This window comes from Gekko japonicus, unplaced genomic scaffold, assembly GCF_001447785.1.
Source record: "Gekko japonicus isolate JY-2015 unplaced genomic scaffold, Gekko_japonicus_V1.1 scaffold2122, whole genome shotgun sequence".
In the NCBI taxonomy this organism is placed as follows: domain Eukaryota; kingdom Metazoa; phylum Chordata; class Lepidosauria; order Squamata; family Gekkonidae; genus Gekko; species Gekko japonicus.
In genome coordinates, this window is record NW_015177082.1 from 171,256 (window position 1) to 189,539 (window position 18,284).

The following is an 18,284-nucleotide window of genomic DNA, read 5'->3' on the forward strand; positions in this document are numbered from 1 at the left end:
CACCATTTTGCCATTGTGTCTAATCTGCCAAACAATGGTGTTTGTTTTTTCCTCCAGATCAGGACTGGTACTACTGGGGGGGGGGGGCTGCTTGGCAAAATGGGCCTTTGGATTGATCTAGCACAGCTGTTATGCTCTCAGAGTAGTCTTAAGAAATGAAATAACCAAGTATCTTAGTAGGGAATTCAGTTCTTAAACAATTATCTCGATTAATTAAGCTAACTACTTATTTGCCTTGGAGGAAAACTTACAACTTGAAAATCACAGATGTTTAAAATAATTTCCTTTATAACTTTAACATAGGAGAACACAATTGCTACTATTAAACAACAAATGGAACAGGAGAACCAGAAAAAGAAAGCAAACTGTGCCCATTTTAGAGAGATGCTCGAGAAACATCTGGATACTGGGAGGAAACGATGTTTGGAAAGGGAGGAGGAAGAGGAAGGCCCACCTGCAAAGCAAGGTATCGCTTCCTGTTCCGCCAATGCAGAGAGACTACTTGTTTATCAGAGTTAAATACAGAATTGTAACATAAAATGTTAATGGCCAAGGAGAAGACAGCCAACTTTCAGATTGGATATGGATATGCATCTTGCATGAATGCTCAATTGCTTTTATTTTTAAAAGGCAAAATAAACTTTTGTTGATAGAAAACCAGTTTTACCTTCTGCTTCTTATATTTCTCTTGCTGTTGTGGAACAAATGTAAAATATGCTGCCTTCAGTGTTCCTGCAAGGAGGACAATGATATTTAGAATAACTTGGTACACATCCAGGGCACTATGTGGATGTGTACGTACCCCTTTTTTGATTCTCTTATGTGGTCTTTGAAGAATGTCTATAACCCAGGCACAAAGATAAATACTTCCTGATTTCCCCTCCCCTAATTTTAACCAGAGTTGAAATAATCAGAAGCACTTTGTAGACCGTTGGAGACAACTGAAACAGAACACACTACACTTAAACATAGCATGCGGGAAACCCCTAGAATTATGGAGTAATAAATCATGCTCACAAAAAGTGTGTTCATCCCATCGCATAGAAAAATATTGGTAGCCCCACTAGAATAAAGATTTTCGTTTAATCTAGAAAACTCCTTTTTATTTTCCCCCTTCCTCAGTGGGAAAGCTACGCAGCAAGGATACTGTCCCAATCCAGGCTTTCCATCTGGCAAAATATATCTATATATAGATATAGATATATTTTTTCTCTTCCCCTACTTCTGGGACTGTTCTTTGTACTTTGTTATATTTAATTGACCCTTGTAATGGTCAGTTAAAATTAGTAGTGGAGTAGACTCCTGTGATGGAGGGGATAGGCCACTGAGAGATTCTCCCTGGAACCCACATTTGCCAGGATAATTTAAGCTGGGCAGGCCAATTTTTCCCATCTCCTCCTCTTTCCAGCTTTTTACCTTTAACTGGCTCACCTGGAGTTAACTTGCAGTGGCAATGAGTATATTAAATACTGTTTTCTTTTCTCTCACTCTTAAACTTGTTTGGGGAGTGTGCCGAAACCACAACCTTATCTGCAGTTGGGTCCATTTTGCTGCCATTGTGATGCTCACTGTGGTGTAAGGTTGGAGTGTCAGACTAGGAAGTGGGAGACCTGGGTTTGGATCCCCACTCTGCCATGGAAGCTTGCTGGGTGCCCTTCGGCCGGTGATACACTCTCATCCCAACCTACTTGGTAGCGTTGCTGTGAAGATCAAATGGAAGAGAGGAGAAGAATGTAAATCGGTGGTCCACATTGGGGAGAAAGGCAGCGTATAAATTAAGTAAAAATAATAGTATGTTTGCTATTTGGAGGGATGCTGATATGGAAGAAATTCCAGGCACTGGAATAGGTTTCTTTGATCAGATCAAAGAATAAACTTTGTGAATAAACCTCTCTGCGTGTAGCGTAATCTGTATACTGGATATCCTATATGGAGTTGAAAAAGTGCATGTGTTGCCTTCAGCAACTGAGACTGCATCTAAAGCAGCTTTCCAGTGTCATTGAGAAATTGCATCTAGAGCATGTTTTGCATAGCTAAGTGTTCTGTATCTATTTAGATCCCCCTGCCATTTAGCAGTACTTTTTCCTACCTACCCACTAATTTCATCCTGAAGTTTGAAAAATTTACATGTGTGCACTTTTCTTTAAGAACATATTCAGGAGACCGGAGAAAATGTGCTTCTGCTTCCTCCATTTTTCTCCTTTTGATCACTCATCCCTCTCCTGGGGAGAGTGAAACAGCTCTGCTGATCATATGTAGCTATCAAAGCTAGTGGTGGCAGAGTGGGATCGCTAGTCTTCTGAAGTATGTGCTGCCTGGTATAAGGCTGAATCTACATTCGCTTTGTCAGGCCTACAGGCAACTGGGAGTACTTCCACATTTTCTTCTTGGCCTGAAAAATTAGTATAAAGAATCCAGATGGAGAACGATTGTACATCTATGCATCCTTGGTTTATCAGGCTCCCTGTGGAACTAAGCATTTCTTACTTCCTACTCATATTCGGTGCTTTCAGGCTTCAGTCCTTGAAGCAACCACAGGCCAGAATGGCTTCTCTAGATGAGTATCCATGTCTGGGTTACCTCTGCATAGGCTTTTCTATCCAGAAGAGATGCTTCACTTAAAACCTCCTTGCTCAGAGACAATGCTCACATTTTTTTCGGATGTTCCAAGGCAAGTTGGCTGTCTTCATTTTCTCCAAAGTTTGAGCTAAAAAAAGCTTGCAGATTTTGAAAAAGAGACTGCAGATGTGATCATGCATATCTGTTTCACATGAAAATAATTCTGTTCACCTCCCATGTTGCCCAGAGAATCCTCAAGAAGCTTTTGCTTGGTGTAAACAGTAAACATTGCCATGGCTCAGTCCAAGTAACTATCTTTTTAAAACATGTTTGTAGGATCCATTAATGACAGTTCTAAAGGCACCCTAGAGACAAAGCAACTTCGACCGTGTACTTTCAGGGAAGAGAAAGAAAAGGTGGAACTGGAACAAAAGACCAAGATGCTAGAAGCTCACTTGGCTACACTTGGAGAGCAGTTAGAAAAAGAGAGAAGCAAGAGTGAGGGCTTGACTAGAGAAATAGCTAGCTTGTCTCAAGAACTTTCTTCTTCAGAAGAATACGCTTCTGGCTTGAGAAAGGAACTGCACCAACAGCAGGCCAACAATGAAGAAATAAAGTCTGAGTTAGTTGGCCTGAAATCTCTAAATAAGAAACAAGAGGGGAAAATACAGGAGCTGCTTGAAAAACTAGAGGCTGCGAGCGAAATGATTGCAGAAAAGAAATCAAAAGTAAAAGCCGTTGAGGTCAAAATAGGCGAGCTAATCCGATTAGGTTCAGGTGGCCCTACAGCAGAAGCCGACCTGTCAAATTGGAATGAGTGGGGAGAGCTTTCAAAAGATGGGCGCGAAGAAATTCATGCCCGCCTGGGTCGGGAAAGCTCATTTCATTGTAGTATTGAAAGCATCTGGGAAACGAGCAAGCGAATCATCAACAGTTCATCTCAGAAGAGCAGTCAGATCGCAGATCTCCAACGACAAGTAGAGCAGTTGCAAAAGAGGACTGCAAATGCTGAAGAAGAGACGTCTCGTCTGAAGTCTCAGCTCAGCGAAGCTGTCAGTCAAGCCAAAGCCTCCTTACAGGAAAAGGAGCGCATCCTCGGTCAGTTAAGGGATCTGAAAGAAGAAAATGCTCTCTGTTCTGAGAAATACAGGGCAGAGGAGAAGAAAACTGTTGACTATCTTGAGAAGATAAAAAACCTCAATGACCTCTTAGAACAGCATGGAGCAAAAGAGGCCAATGTAGCTGCTTTGGAACAAGCCCTTCAAGAGAGAGAGACTGCAGTTTTAGTTGCAGAAAGAGAGGTACGTGACCTCCAAGAAAAACTTGCCGTTTTGGAATCTAAGATCAAAAGCTTAAGCAATCATGAACTGCAACTTAAGGAAGAAGTCCAAGAACTGAAGAATAACTTGAAGGCTGTTGACCTTCTGGAAAAGGAGAGAGAGGAATCCAAGCAAGCTATTGTGCGGTGAGTTATCCCCTTTTCCCCAAGCATATACAGACATGAGCATCAACACTACAATGAAATTTAGTTTTTGTGTGTTTATTGGTGACTTATATCGGATTGCCAGGGTCTGACCCCATTTAGCTTCAGTTTGTTGAACTGGGACATAGTCCCAAGGTATTGACTGTGTGTTTACATTAAATGTATAATTGCCAGTTGGTATATTTATACTTGTGGCATTTCTAGGCAAAGAGTGGTGATCAAGAAATACAGTGTGAATAACGATGTGCCTTCAGGTCTTTCTCCTGGTAGCTTTTTCAAAGACACTGATATGAATTTGCAGCCAGCTTTAGCAGCCTGAATAAGCCCCACTTAGCTTGGGTTTGTTAGAGCTTGGGAGCTAAGTAGGGTTGGTTGTGGCTAGCACTTGGCTGGGGGACCACCAAAGAAGTCGTCAGAGTTACTGTGCAGAGGAAGGCCAGTAGCCAACCACCTCTGCTTCCCTTTTGCCTGAAATTTCATAGGAGCTGCCATGAATCAGTTGTGATTCAGGGGCATGTTCTTCTAGGACAGCCCAATTCTAGCCTCATCAGGGTAGAAGTCCCACCAAACACTGTTGGACATGAATCTTCTAAGCAAACAATCATAGAATCAAACTACTTTCTTTTTTTTAAAGAAAAAGTTTGCAGAGTAAAGCTTTAGAAATAGGCTTGGCCTTTAAACTTCTGTATTCACTGCGCTGGGTTTTTAATTTTTTTTAATGTAAATACAAAGCCGCTTCTTGCAGTCCCCTGAGTGGGCCCCACAATTCCAAAATATGACCCATAGTGCCACCCTCTACCCTCAAGAGGTAGCTGCTATTGAATCAGTCCCACTGGCTCGGTCACAAGGCCTTATAGAATTTTGCTGCTTTTTGGAAAAGCCTGTTCCTAGCACGTGCGTGTGTGTAGAAAACAAGGGTGCCACGCCTCCTCTACACACACTGAGAACAGCAACAGGACAATGAGATAAGGTTACTCATTGGTAAACAGGGTTCCATCATGGCTCTAACCCTGGGGGGCTGTGTTTTTTCTTACTATACACAACTGCTTGGTCTGTTTCCTGTGCCCAGCAGTCTTGGCCTGCCGCACATGTTCCTGGCCTTGACACCAGTGAGATCATGACTCTGGCTCCCACTCTTCCTGTCATATGACTGTGATGTCACATGACTTGTCTCCTGCTTGCGGCTTGCTGGATTTCATGCGAAATCTGAGGGCTAAAGGTGGGTCTAGGTCAGTTGAAGGCCCCTGTATTAGATGAACCATAGGTAACTATTGTTTCTAAGAGGTAAGGTTTTACGTATGTGTTTGGCAACAGTGCGTTGCAGCAGTGATCTCTGCCCTTTTATTCCATGCGATACCCGAGAGCATTCTTATGGGCCAGTACAACAGAAAAGAGTTTATCCTCTTGCTGTGAGATCCACTGGGGCCTGTTTCTTAATAACAGCTGCTGTCCAAGGTGTTAGCTCTGTGACGATCATAGCCCCAGTTCAGAGTTGCATTTCTTGATAGCATTTTGCTGTCGCAGAGTTAGTAGCAGCCATTCCATGGCTCCAGACTGCCACTGTTGGGTCCTTTAAATTATGTGTTCTGTCTGATCACCTTAAATGTGGGTCAGTTCAGGAGTCAATGCCAACAATACACTGGGGCTGACAGGCACTAAAAATTCACTGCTTATGCAAGTGATGTATTCAGTATATATAGTCTGACAGCAGCTGCTACTCTGCACAAGATTGCTGCTCCCCTTGTTGGAAAAAGGGTGGAAGGGAGAGAAGAATGCAGTTTATGATTTCTCTTTCTGAGGAGAGGCTCCTATGATCCCAGGTTCGTAGATCATGCAAGAAAACAGTTTTCACTCTTATTTTTTAGTAGGCATATAATTGGAGCCTTTTCTGAGTTGTGGAGATTGTGCAGGCTCATATTTTCCTCCCTGTCACTTAAAGGTAAAGTGAACCATGAACCCATACGAGCCAGGAGGTTGGTTTGCGAACCAACCCAGTTTGTATCAGTTTGTGAGCCATTTAAACCACTGCTTTCTGCTCCCTGTGTCTTTTCGCAGGGAGCAGAAAGCAGGAGTTTAAATGGTTCCCAGCCATGTAAACAGCTGAGCTGAAACCCCTGCTTTTTGATTCTCATGAACGGCATCAAAATTCATGGAAGTTTGTGGTGGTTCTTCAGTTTGTGAACATTGCTATGCGAAACACAAACCAGCCAAAGTTCAGCTGGTTCATGCCCATCCCTATGGAAGTCTAGAAAATAGGGATGGGGAGGAAATAGCAATAGCTAATATGATACACTCCCCAGAGACAAAAAATCCAAGTCAAGCAATATAAGAGAACATCAAAAGTAAAGCAATTTCAGTCACAAATGAATATTAAGCCTACATAAATAGTCTTAGTAAACATAAGACACTTATCAAATGTCCATAAATACTCCAAAGGAGACACAGTGAGGTGACAAGTAAGTCACTATTTTCTTTACTCAATGGTAGTTCGATCGATAATTCAGGCCATTTTGGAAAGCAACCTTTATCAAGAGGTGTTTTTATCTTTCTCCAAAAGAACAGTGAGGTGCAGTGACCAGTATTAAAAATAAATTGTAGATGGAGCCCAATTGCCTTAAAACAATTCCACAACTTAATGGTACAGCATATAAAAGGCACCAAGCCTCCTTTGATAAGTGTCCTGTGTTTACTGACCTAGACCCACCTGTTAGCCACCCCTATTGAAGAGCATGCAACGTGCCCAAAGAGAGACTTGATCAGTCGAAACTGGGCCCTGTGCCTTTGTCATCTACTGCTTTAGCTTATATTTTCCCTTTTCCAGGTTGAAGGAAGATCTCCTGGAAAGCACTGCTCTTTCCTCCCAGCTGCAAGTGGAAATCCGCCAGAAAGAAGAAGAATACACAGACCTGAAAGAGAAGCTGGCTGATGCCAAAAAACAGATTGAGCAAGTTCAGAGAGAGGTTTGTAAGGATGCCTGTTTGGAAGTAGCAGTCGTTCAGTTCCTGTGCAAGTCTTCTGTTCTTCCCTATTTTCACCCCCTGTTTCATCTTGGGGTAGCCACCACTGGAGATGGTGTGTGAGGTAGTCATGTAAACTAATGTTTCCATCAGCGGTGCAGGACTTGCTTGCTTCCTGTCTCAAGCTGAAATACCCCTGCCTGCCACCAGTGCTGCTGCTGGAGGACAGGGGTCATCAGGGATGGCATGAGCAGGGAGGTTAGCAACAGGAGGGGGAAACTGGCAAAAATTGCCTTCTCACTTCTGTTAGCAGAAACTTTTCATTGCATGCAACCTAATGTGCGACGGTCTTTATCCAGTTCATCTAGCAGTTTTGTCTCCTCAAGTTTTTATGGCTTAGTGTCTAGTAGCCCATTTGTCTTGCCTCTGAAAAAAGTGGAAGTAACCTTCTTAGGTGTGCTGGAGCCTGCAAACGTGAGTGTCCTGATGATGTACTTGGACACACTTTGTTCCCTTCCACAACACATCAAACTGCAGTGCATACTAGCTAAATTGGAATTGCGTGATTTGCTTTCAGCATAGGCCTGAAAGCATATTTTCAAATGTACTTGGGGGGGGGGGGTTGGAATCCATAATAAAGCTTTTTTACGATTTCTACTTAGTCCTCACTGAGCCTGTATTATATGCCTCTCTTTTTATAGGTGTGCACTATGCGTACTGAAGAGAAATTACTGCGGAACAGAATGAGTGAACTTGAAAAATCAAAAAAACAGCTGGTTGAGGAGTTAGAAGTCAAACAGCGAACGATCCAGCAGTTTAAGAAGGTATCATGGAATACTCATATTGCAACTCCTTGTTTTTATACAGGCAGCTCTCAAGGTAATCACAAGGCAAAATCTAGAGAGCTGGTATAATATAGTGTGTAGGGACATGATCTAGGAAATCTGCAGTTCAACTTGCACCGTGGATAGGTAAGCCACTATCTTAGTTCTGTCCCCTGCCTGCTTCTGCAATGTGGAGGTGATTGCAGTGGCCTGTAAGGAAGGGCAGCAGTAACAGTGGAGGTTAATAAAATATTTTTCAGTGCAGTTCTAAGCAGAATTAAGCCCACTGACTTCAATTGACTTAACAGGATATAACTCTACTTAGGACTACACTGACATACACTTTAATAAGTATTTCCACTGGCATTTGTACTAGGGTTGCCAGCCCTTCAGTTGGCCACCTCTAAGAGCCTGGGGATGCAGGACTTATACAAGTGGCATGCTGAGACACCACAGTGTCACTTCCCGCTGTGTACCTGGAAGTGACACCACCCCATCATGGGGCATGCTAGCATTCACCTGAAACTCTATGGTACCATAGTTTTTTGGGGGGCAGGGGTGACTCCTAGAATGTACTGCAACATGGTGATGTCACTTCTGGTTATGCAGTGGGAACTGATGTTTTGCCCCTGTCATTTCCCTTCCACACCAATCTATTGAGCAGTGGTGGAGGGTGCAGATCGGTGGTAGAAAGTTGCCCACCAAAGCAGGCAACCTGGTGAGCCTAATTTGTACAGACATGTGCATAAAATACCATTGTTAAAGTTTCTTTCACCTACGGACCCCTAACAAGTGTAAGAATAAACAGTCAAGAATGTTGTGTTCTGCAGGATCTGGCAACATGTTTGTGAGTTTTTGCAGTAATCATATAGCTGCAGTTCTTTCCTGGGTTCCTACCTTGCATACTGGGACACTCTGACACAAATTGTTCCTCCACTACCAGCAGTGGCCGCATCTCACTATTGTGGGTGCAGATCAAGTCAGTGTTACACTATAGTCTAAAAGTGTGTGTGTAGGGAGAGGGGATTCTTTAAGCTTTTCCTTAATATTCTCCCTCTGAAAGGAAATACCTACAAACACCCCACTAAAGATAAGTACATTTGGCTGGAACTTGGATTTCAGGTGCCAACTTGAAAGTAATCTGTTATAGAGCAGCAGGCTTGTTGCTAACATGTTCACTGTATAATAAAGCTTTATCTTCGGATCTCATCTGTGTGTGCCCCTCCTCTCTCCCACCCTGCTTCTAAATTAGGAAGAACTTAACGAGAAACTGGAGGATATTTTACAGCAATACCAGAAGGTGTGTGAAGGTATGTGATGGCAAAGGGTTGTTTTCCTCCCTCCATGTTTTATTAAAGCATAGTATAAGCATGGTAAAGCATGGTTAATGTAAGGTGCTTTTGTAAGGTGTATTGGTATTACTGATGAGGATGTGAAATATTACATGGGTTAAAGTTTTATCATTTTAAAAAACAACAACTGTTTTTTAATTAATACTTTATTGAGTGTAAGCTAAAGGTAAAGGTTCCCTTGCTCAAAAGCCAGTCAAATCCGACTCTAGGGTTGCGGTGCTCATCTCCGTTTCAAAGTCGAAGAGCCAGCGCTGTCCGAAGACGTTTCCGTGGTCATGTGGCCGGCATGACTAAACACCAAGGCGCACGGAACACTGTTACATATATCCATATATTTTATACGTATCTTAACACTTCATTTTCCTTATATTCTTCTCTTTCTAGAAATCATATTAAACATTGAAAGCATATAAATAATCTCCATCTTCGTTATCTTATTCCCTTTCTTTGCCCACTTAACCAGACCACCGTACAACATTCCTCTTAGTTCATAATCTAAACATTATTAGATTCTTCCTTAATTTATCTACGACCTCTTTTCTTCTTTAGCTGGATTCCCTCCATACACACTTATTTTATACTGTTGATAAACAAACATTGAATGGGTTTGCGTATTTCAAGACACACTTTGACTGCAGAATGATCCAAAGGTCTGCAAGAGCCATTGCAAACAGAGGGAGGCTTTCATACTGGATGAGGACTGATGCCCGTATGCATCATTTCTCTTAATGGCGGACAGCAAGACTGGGGTGGAAGAGAGGCTAGCAGGCAACTTGAAGGTGAATGGGGAGGGGGGGGACTGATGACTAGGCATGGGCATGAACTGGGAAAATGGAGGTTCGTCCTGGTTCACACAAACTGGACCCCCCCCCCCCCCGGTTCATGAACCAGTTTGGGTTTGTGGGGTTTGTAAAAGCTATTTAAAGGGGACAGTCCCTTTAACTGGCTTTCGCAAGCTGCGCTGCCGCCACCGTGGCACGACTCACAAGTGAACTGAGAAATGCCTCTGAGCTCACGTGCATCGTGCTTCGGCGTGAACTTCGGTTCGTAATTCAGTTCGATCCCATCTCTACTCTTGACTGTGCTGATAAATAAGGAATAAAAAACCCTGCATGATCTGCGGCACAGTCCTAAGCACGTCCTATTGGGATAACTGGGTCTTATTCCAAGGCAAGTAGGCATAGCGCTGGCAGGAAAAGGGAGGCGCGACTTTTCAGGCAGTTCTTCTGCGGTAGAGAGAAATTTCACTCCCTGTCTTCATTATCATCAACTGGAAAATAAAAAGGAGCTTCAGTTTTCAGCAGCCCCAATTAGGATTTTTCATGTACGTTCCTAGGGCTGCAGCTGCCACTAAAGGTTTGCTAAGATTGTGTTGTCAAAATTTAATTCCCAATTTTATGCGTTGATTTAGATGGATAACCTCTGCTGCCTCTCTGCAGAGCCTGCTGGAGGCAGCATATTTGAAGATAAAGGACTGTTATTTTTGTTACATTTATATCTTGTCCTTTCAACAAAAGTAAAAACTCCCACCAAATCCTCTTCTAGTCACACCATGAAAACTTTGAAAAAAGACACACCCCTCTTCCAGATGTCACTGCTTGGCCACCAATATCAACATCTGACTTGCAGCACTAGAGTGGTCAGGTTAGCTGTCCCCTCACCACAAACTCAGTGGTGTTTTCACAGTGGACCATCTCCATGCTTTTTAATCATAGTAGCAGCAAAAAAAATATTACCTGTGTTGTCTACCTGTTTTCTGCTACTGGAATAAGACCAATTTGGGGGGCACTTTCAGTTGGCAAAACGGGTGTGTGGTGGTGGGGAGCAGACGTTCCTCTTCTTCAGCACCCAAACACTGATCCAGGGCTTTGCTGTCAACAGTGTACAACAAGAAGCCAAACTCTGCTGTAATCCACCTGTAGCCTGAAATGAAAAAGACAATGTGTCCTTGAAAGACTTAACTTAAAGCAAATGTGAGTGGTGGTTCTTTGTGCGGAAATGTAAATGATGTAAAATGTAAAAAGAGTGAAGCAACCTTTTACTCCTCAGGGAAGCAGTATGAGAGAAGATACTATAGTGAAAAGCTGTGTTCTTAAATCTTTAGATCTCTCTTCCAAGGAGAAGATCATTGAAGATATGAAACTGACTTTAGAAGAGCAAGAACAGACTCAGTCGGAACAAGATCAAGTACTTGAGGCCAGGATAGCAGACTCAGAAAGATTAGTGGCTGGTAAGTTATAAGAAAAACAAATAAATTCCTTTAAAAAAAATACGAGGCTCATTAACTTTTTTGATCCAAGAAGTATCTTTAAAAAGCAGTTTGAAATCTTTCAGATTTGTTTTTGGTCCACGTTTCTGGAGCGTCTTCTGCATATCAGTTACAGGTCAACAGCAGACTGCATGAACACCTGCAGTTTTTTAATAATGAAACTCATGACGTTTCTTCCAACCTCTTAAAAACATGTTTTTGCCCTTGTAGAGCTGCAAGTATGGAAGAAGAGGTACCGTGAGCTAGGGGAGCAGAGCAGTGCTTCTAGGCAGCAACGTGCTAATGCAGAATGTGAAAACACGGCCAAGTTGCCTAGTGAAGAACTGGAGAGATTGCAAGAGAAACTGAAGGTAACATGCTGCAAGAAGCCAAACTTATTTTTAAGGGCTGGATGTGGCTTCATCCCAAGCTTGTTGGAGGTTTCCTGCTTGTATGCTTGTACCCCTTGGCAGCAACTGGCTGCTTTAAAAATGTGGATGAACTGGTAGAAGCTCCAGTTTACTGGAGTCCAGGCCTGTAGCCAGAATTTTGTGACTTGTAGGGCAAATTTTTTCCTGGTGGGGCTGGCTTGGAGTGGAATTCACAGTTTGGAGTGCACATGTTCCCACCCACCCCCCGCTTCTTCCCAAAAGCATTTAAAGGGATCCTTTAAATGCTTTTGAGAAGAAGGGGTGTGTGGCACATGCCCCTCTCCTTCCCCTCCTGCAAGATTTAAAGCGCCCTCCAGCTGATTGGAGGGCCACATGTTCCTAGCGGATCAGCTGAAGGGCCCTTTAAATCTTGCAGGAGGGGAGGGAGAGGGGCATGTACCTTCTTCTGGAAAACATTTAAAGGATCCCTTTAGATGCTTTTGGGAAGAAGGGGGAGCTTTTAAGACGCAGGGGCCCTTTAAGGAACGGGGCTGGGCCTTTAGGGAAGGGGGCGGAGCCCCCAGTAGCCCCATTGTAGCTATGGGCCAGCTGGTGTCTCTCTTTTCTTTAGCAGAGCCAAAATTAATGCTAGAGCTAGATGGCTGAAGCAGCATTATTCACGTTGAATACATGTTACCCTTTTCCATGGGCAAGTCTGATTTGGACCCATCATAGTAACTTGGACTGTTCATACCATATCCTAGAGGAGTAGTGTTCTATACGGGAAAGCGTTCAGAAGCATGCGAAGCTTGTGCCTTTGGCTATAAACACACATGACTTAATCTGTATTTTTCCTGTTCCCTGTAGTGCTGTTAGGGCCAGCTTTTTGCTGCTCACCTTTTCTTAGGTTATATGTTTGCCTGGAGGCTTCACAGTTCTGTAAGAAGAGCTAATGGAAAGGATTGCTATGTGTTCGTGAGGGTAGTACCCAAGGCGGATTGTTGCTGAAGTTGACACCAATTGCACAGTATTTGGTATCCTGTTACTGTCATCAAACAGAAACTTCTTTTAAGGATAACAGAGAATAACTGGAATATCAGGAACAGAAATAGGCTGAGAAGCAACAAATAAATGCAGTCTGACAGTATGCTTAAGTATCCAGCACCTGCTGGATGACCTTGGGCAAGCCCAAGGTCGTTAGGTGAGGAATGAACATGACCGTTCTATCACTGGTTTGCATCTGCCATTCCTGAAGCAGCTGCAGATGCATCTGTATTTCGGCTGAGCAACTATGTACCATTGCTGCTTTAATCCCTGAAGGTCATAATTCCTTCCTCTCGGCTTGGCTGTGTCTTTTGGTCACCTGTCCTGGAAAATTCGATCCTTGGACTGGTTAAGTCCGCTTACTCTTTGCCAGGGCAAAAATACACAGCTCTTCCTATTTGAAAGGTGTGGTGTAGCCATGGATTTGTTCCCTCCAATTGGGCTTGCAGGAAAGCTCAATGGAAGTCCAAAATTGATCCAGCCACTGGTGAACTGTGATTAATTCCCAGCTTTGATGGAACAGTGAAGCCTTGAGGAGCTTGAGTACACTAAATGAAGTTGCAGTTAGTTTTGCCTCTTGTGACAGGAATGGGTTCAAAACGGTATTATTCTGAATGACGGAACTATTTGATGGATAAAAAGATCTATAGCTGAATGACAAATAAAGCAATCTGTTGTCTTTAGAAATATCTTGGGAGTGTTTAAGGCTTTTGATAGACTGACGCGATTTTACAGGAAACAATAATGTGTTCTTCCCAAAGTCTATGACAGCTAAAACCTAACCTTTTGAGAGCTTTCCAAGTTCCTCAAGAAGAGGGGGTTTAACTCTTCTGATTAACTTAAAAAAAATAGGAGTGTGAAGAAAAACATCAAATGGATCGCAAAAAGTGGTTGACAGAAAAAATGATCCTCATAACTCAAGCAAAAGAAGCAGAGACTCATCGTAACAGAGAGATGAAGAGATTTGCCGGAGACCGAGAACTTCATGCGAAGCAACTACTAGAATCGGTGAGTAGTAAATGGTCAAATCTGCATGGTACCAGAACATATTTTAAATTTAACAGTCTAACCCTGCAAAATCTATGCCAGCGTCTGTGGCATTCCATTTTCCCCCTGCCAGTTTTTCATAGTGTGAAATGAAGAAGAAGATTGGATTTATACCCCGCCCTTCACTACCCAAAGGTGTCTCAGAGCAGCTTACAAACTGAGAGAGCTCTGACAGAAAGTGCTCTTTTTCAAGAACAGTTCTTATCAGAACCACAGCTTGCCCAAGGTCAGCCAGCCAGATGCAAGTGGAGGAGTGGGGAATCAAACCGGGTTCTCCCAGAATAGAGTCTGCGCACTTAACCACTACACCAAACTGGCTCACTACGTAGTCAGTGTCTTTCTGAATTGCTTGTTTAACTAAACCATCGCTTTATAAAATTGGTATCTCACTTTTCCTCCAGGGAATTCTTATTACTTTGTGTGTCAGGGGGGCACACGCATGTACACATGTGTCCATGCAAACACTTTCCACACAAAGGGTCCTTAATACAAATAATCTAGTTGCATTAGCACTAAAGCCCCATGAGCACTTCCTACTAATATGTTCTTAGTTCAGGTTCATCCAATTTGTACTGGTTTGAATTTCCCACTGAAACTCTGACTCACTGAGCTACCTACATACCTGCACCTCTCAGAAACGTTCCCCTTCTTTATTTGGTAGAGTTTCCAGGGCTCTGGACTCCCCACTTCATGTCTGAACAATTGGGGCATAGCTGTTACTTTGCCTGACCACCCTACTTGTTCTCCAAGTGGAGAGAAACTTTAATAAGCCTCTGGCCTGATAACTTGGAGGCAGAATCCATCCCTAAAACATACTTTGACCTGTACCAAAATCAAGACTTGGAGGTACCAACTTGGGTAGCACCATTGGCTTTTATTGACTTTTTAACCTTTCAGCAACCCTATGAAGTACATTAAGCTAAGGGGTAATGGTTTGGATTCAACCATTCTTCTTCGCTAAGGTTTGTTTGTTTGTTTATTTGTTTATTGGATTTATATCCCACCCTCCCCAAATGGGCTCAGGGCGGCTAACAAAAGAGGCGAATGCCATAACAAACAATTAAAACAGCATAAAAACAATCATTAAATAAAGTGCGGTGCTCTTGATGTTAAGTCTTATAAGTCCAAGATGGGTTCCATTTGTCAACCTAACCTGACAGCATACGTTCTTGGTCATCTAGGCGTCTTCCCAGGGCCGGCTCTAGGTCTAATCCACCGCCGAAGATGGCAGCTCGGTAGTGGCACAATGGCGGCGGCGGCTCCTATGCAAAGGCCTGGCAGAAGAGCTCCGTCTTACAGGCCCTGTGGAACTGTGCCAGGTCCCGCAGGGCCCGGATCTCCTCTGGGAGCTTGTTCCACTATATAGGAGCCGCCGCCGAGAAAGCCCTGGTTGCAGCCAACTTGATGTCCTTGGGGCCTGGAACCACCAATAGGTGCTGCGCCCCCGACCGTAGTGCTCTTGGGGGAACATATGGGGAAAGGCGGTCCCTTAGGTACGCTGGACCCTGGCCACCAAGGGCTTTATAGGTAAGAACCAGCACAGGCTGGACGTGGTCCCGTCTAGTGAGACCCATGAACAGCCTGGCCGCCGCATTCTGCACCAGCTGCAGCTTCCGGATTTGCGACAAAGGCAGCCCCATGTAGAGAGCGTTACAGTAGTCCAACCTTGAGGTGACCGTCGCATGGATCACTGTGGCCAAGTCTTCGCTGTCAAGGAAAGGAAACAACTGCCATGCCAGCCGAAGATGGTAAAAGGCTGACTTGGCAGTGGCTGCCACCTGAGCCTCCATCGATAAGGAGGAGTCCAGGAGCACTCCCAAACCCCTAACCCTTGATACCGGCACCAACGACGCCCCATCGAAGGCCGGGAGAGGGAGCCCCAACCTCGAACCAACCCGACTTAGGCCCAGGACCTCCGGCTTTAACTTCAGCCGACTCAGTCTGAGCCAACCAGCCACAGCTTGTAATGCCCGATGAAGGTCATCTGGGTCGAAGTTCGACCGGCCGCCCAGCATCACATAGAGCTGGGTGTCATCCACATATTGATGACACCCAAGCCCAAAACTCCGGGCAATCTGGGCAAGGGGGCGCATATAGATGTTAAATAACATCGGGGACAGCACCGCCCCCTGAGGCACCACACACTCAAGAGGGTGCCTCCGGGACTGCTGTTCCCCTATCGCCACCCTTTGTCCCCGACCTTGCAGGAACGAGGCAAACCATTGAAGGACGAGCCCCTGAATCCCCACGTTGGCAAGGCGGTGGGCCAGCAGCTGATGGTTGACCGTATCAAAAGCGGCCGACAGATCTAACAGCAATGCCGCCACACCACCTCGATCCAGATGCCTACGGAGGTTGGCAGTCAGGGCGATCAATGTCGTCTCCGTCCCATGACTCGGGCGAAAACCGGACTGGAAGGGATCTAGGACTGAAGCATCCTCCAGAATGCCCTGTAGCTGTAACACCACCACCCTCTCTATAAGTTTGCCCAAATAGGGCAAATTGGACACCAGCCGATAGTTGGCCAATTCAGTCGGGTCCAAATATGACTTTTTCAGGAGGGGGCGGACCATCGCCTCCTTGAGTGCTCCGGGGAACCGTCCCTCCAAGAAGGACTTGTTGATAATCTCCTGCAGGTTAGCGTTTTCCATTGGCTAAAGGCACATCCCATCGACACAAGAGGTTTCTTTGACTGCGGGCCTTTTTCTGATGGAATATGCTAGCCTTACCTGAGCAGGCAGTTGAATACAACCCAGTGACTGGCTCAAAGTTACTCAGTGAGTGCTGCAGCTGAGCAGGGTTTTTGAATCCAGGTTTTCCCTGTCCAATCTTAATATGCTGTTTGTCTGCAAATTCCTGACTGGGTCACAGTCATGTAATGCTTGAGCGAGAGTTGCAAACTGCTGCATTCTGTGCTTCTGTAGAACAAAATCCAAGTCAAGTAGCACCTTAAAGATGAACAACCTTTTTTCGGGTATAAGCTTTTGTGAGTCAAAGCTCCCTTCGTCAGATAAAAATGGGAATGAAGATCCATCGTCCCTTATATCCAGGTCAAAAGGTGGGAAGGGTGTTATAAAGAAAGGTCAGTTAGCGTTACTGCTGATAATACCTTAAAGGCCAACAGAATTTTCCAAGCTTTTTGTGAGTTCTTTACAAAACTGGTCCTTCTTTGTGATGTCCCTCTCACCTTCTGACCTGAATATAAGGATGGATGGATTGGTCTTCCTTCCCATTTTTGTCTGATGAATTGAGCTTTGACTCACGAGCACTTATACCCTGGGGAATGTTGTTGGTCTTAAAGATGCTACGGTAGGAAGTCGGCATGGTATAGCCTGATCTTGTAAGATCTCGAAAACTAAGCAGAGTCAGCCCTGGTTAGTACTTGGATGGGAGAGCATCAAGGAAGACTGCAGAGGATGGCAATGGCAAACCACCTTTGCTTCTCACTTGCCTTGAAAGCCCCTTGCTTGGGGTCGCCATAAGTCAGCTGTGAGTGCAACTTGACAGCATTTTACACACGCAAAGATGCTGCGATACTTTTGTTCTACTACAGATTAATATGGCTACTCATCTAAAAATTATTGTATGACCTTGTGTGTAGAATAGCCAGGAGAGCCTAAAATTATCTGGCAGCCAGAAGTTCTAGCTCTTTAGTGTTACGCACCACTAGGTGGTGAGCTAGACTTGTTTTTAAGGCAAGAGACGTTTCAGAGGTGGTTTGCCATTCCCTGCTTCTGCATCACAACCCTGGTATTCCTTGGAGGTCGCCCTTCCAAATACTAGCCAATGCCCACCCTGAAGCTATGCTATTGTAGTACATATATCTCAATTTTTGCCATCTAAGAGGTGGGAAAAATAAAAATGGATAGTAGAAAATAAATTATATAGTTTTTAAAATTGTATTATTTGGACAGAAACTGCTGTGTGATTACAATATGTAGACCTACCAGCATATTCGGGTATCAACTTCAACTTTATAAAATTGAAAAATTAAACTTTTAAAGGATGTATTATCCTCACTGACATAGTGCATTGTTGGCCAGTCGTTCACAATGAAACAACATATTATTTAAGATATATTTTATATGTCTATAGTATACATAGGAACTATCATATCTATATATCTAATAGCAAAAGGCGCCCCCTGCGTGCGGATACCTAAATCTGTGCATCGGGGGCACCTGGGGGGAGGGAGATTTTTGTGCACACTTGGGGCAGTCCCCAGGTGTGCACAAAAATCTAAAAACCCGGAAAAGAAATCGGGGGGATTCTTAAATCCCCCCAATTGTGACAGAGCGTCCCCTGCGCATGCGCCGGGAACGCTCTGCAGCCGGCCTCGATGCCGCTGCTTTGGCGGGGTGGGGGTGGGGAGAGACCAGCGAGGCCCGGCGGCTGCAGC

At 44.2% G+C, this 18,284-nt stretch overlaps 1 protein-coding gene across 1 annotated transcript in view; it reads left to right on the forward strand.

Annotated features, from left to right (window-relative positions):
- Window positions 1–18,284, forward strand: part of KIF20B (kinesin family member 20B) — a 62,905-nt gene that overhangs the window by 27,604 nt on the left and 17,017 nt on the right. Inside the window, exons 19-26 of the mRNA XM_015428261.1 lie at window positions 304–466; window positions 2,896–4,024; window positions 6,864–6,990; window positions 7,701–7,823; window positions 9,076–9,133; window positions 11,280–11,405; window positions 11,655–11,794; window positions 13,691–13,846. Of these exons, the coding sequence (XP_015283747.1) occupies window positions 304–466; window positions 2,896–4,024; window positions 6,864–6,990; window positions 7,701–7,823; window positions 9,076–9,133; window positions 11,280–11,405; window positions 11,655–11,794; window positions 13,691–13,846 (2,022 nt within the window). The remainder of the gene's footprint in view (window positions 1–303; window positions 467–2,895; window positions 4,025–6,863; window positions 6,991–7,700; window positions 7,824–9,075; window positions 9,134–11,279; window positions 11,406–11,654; window positions 11,795–13,690; window positions 13,847–18,284) is intronic.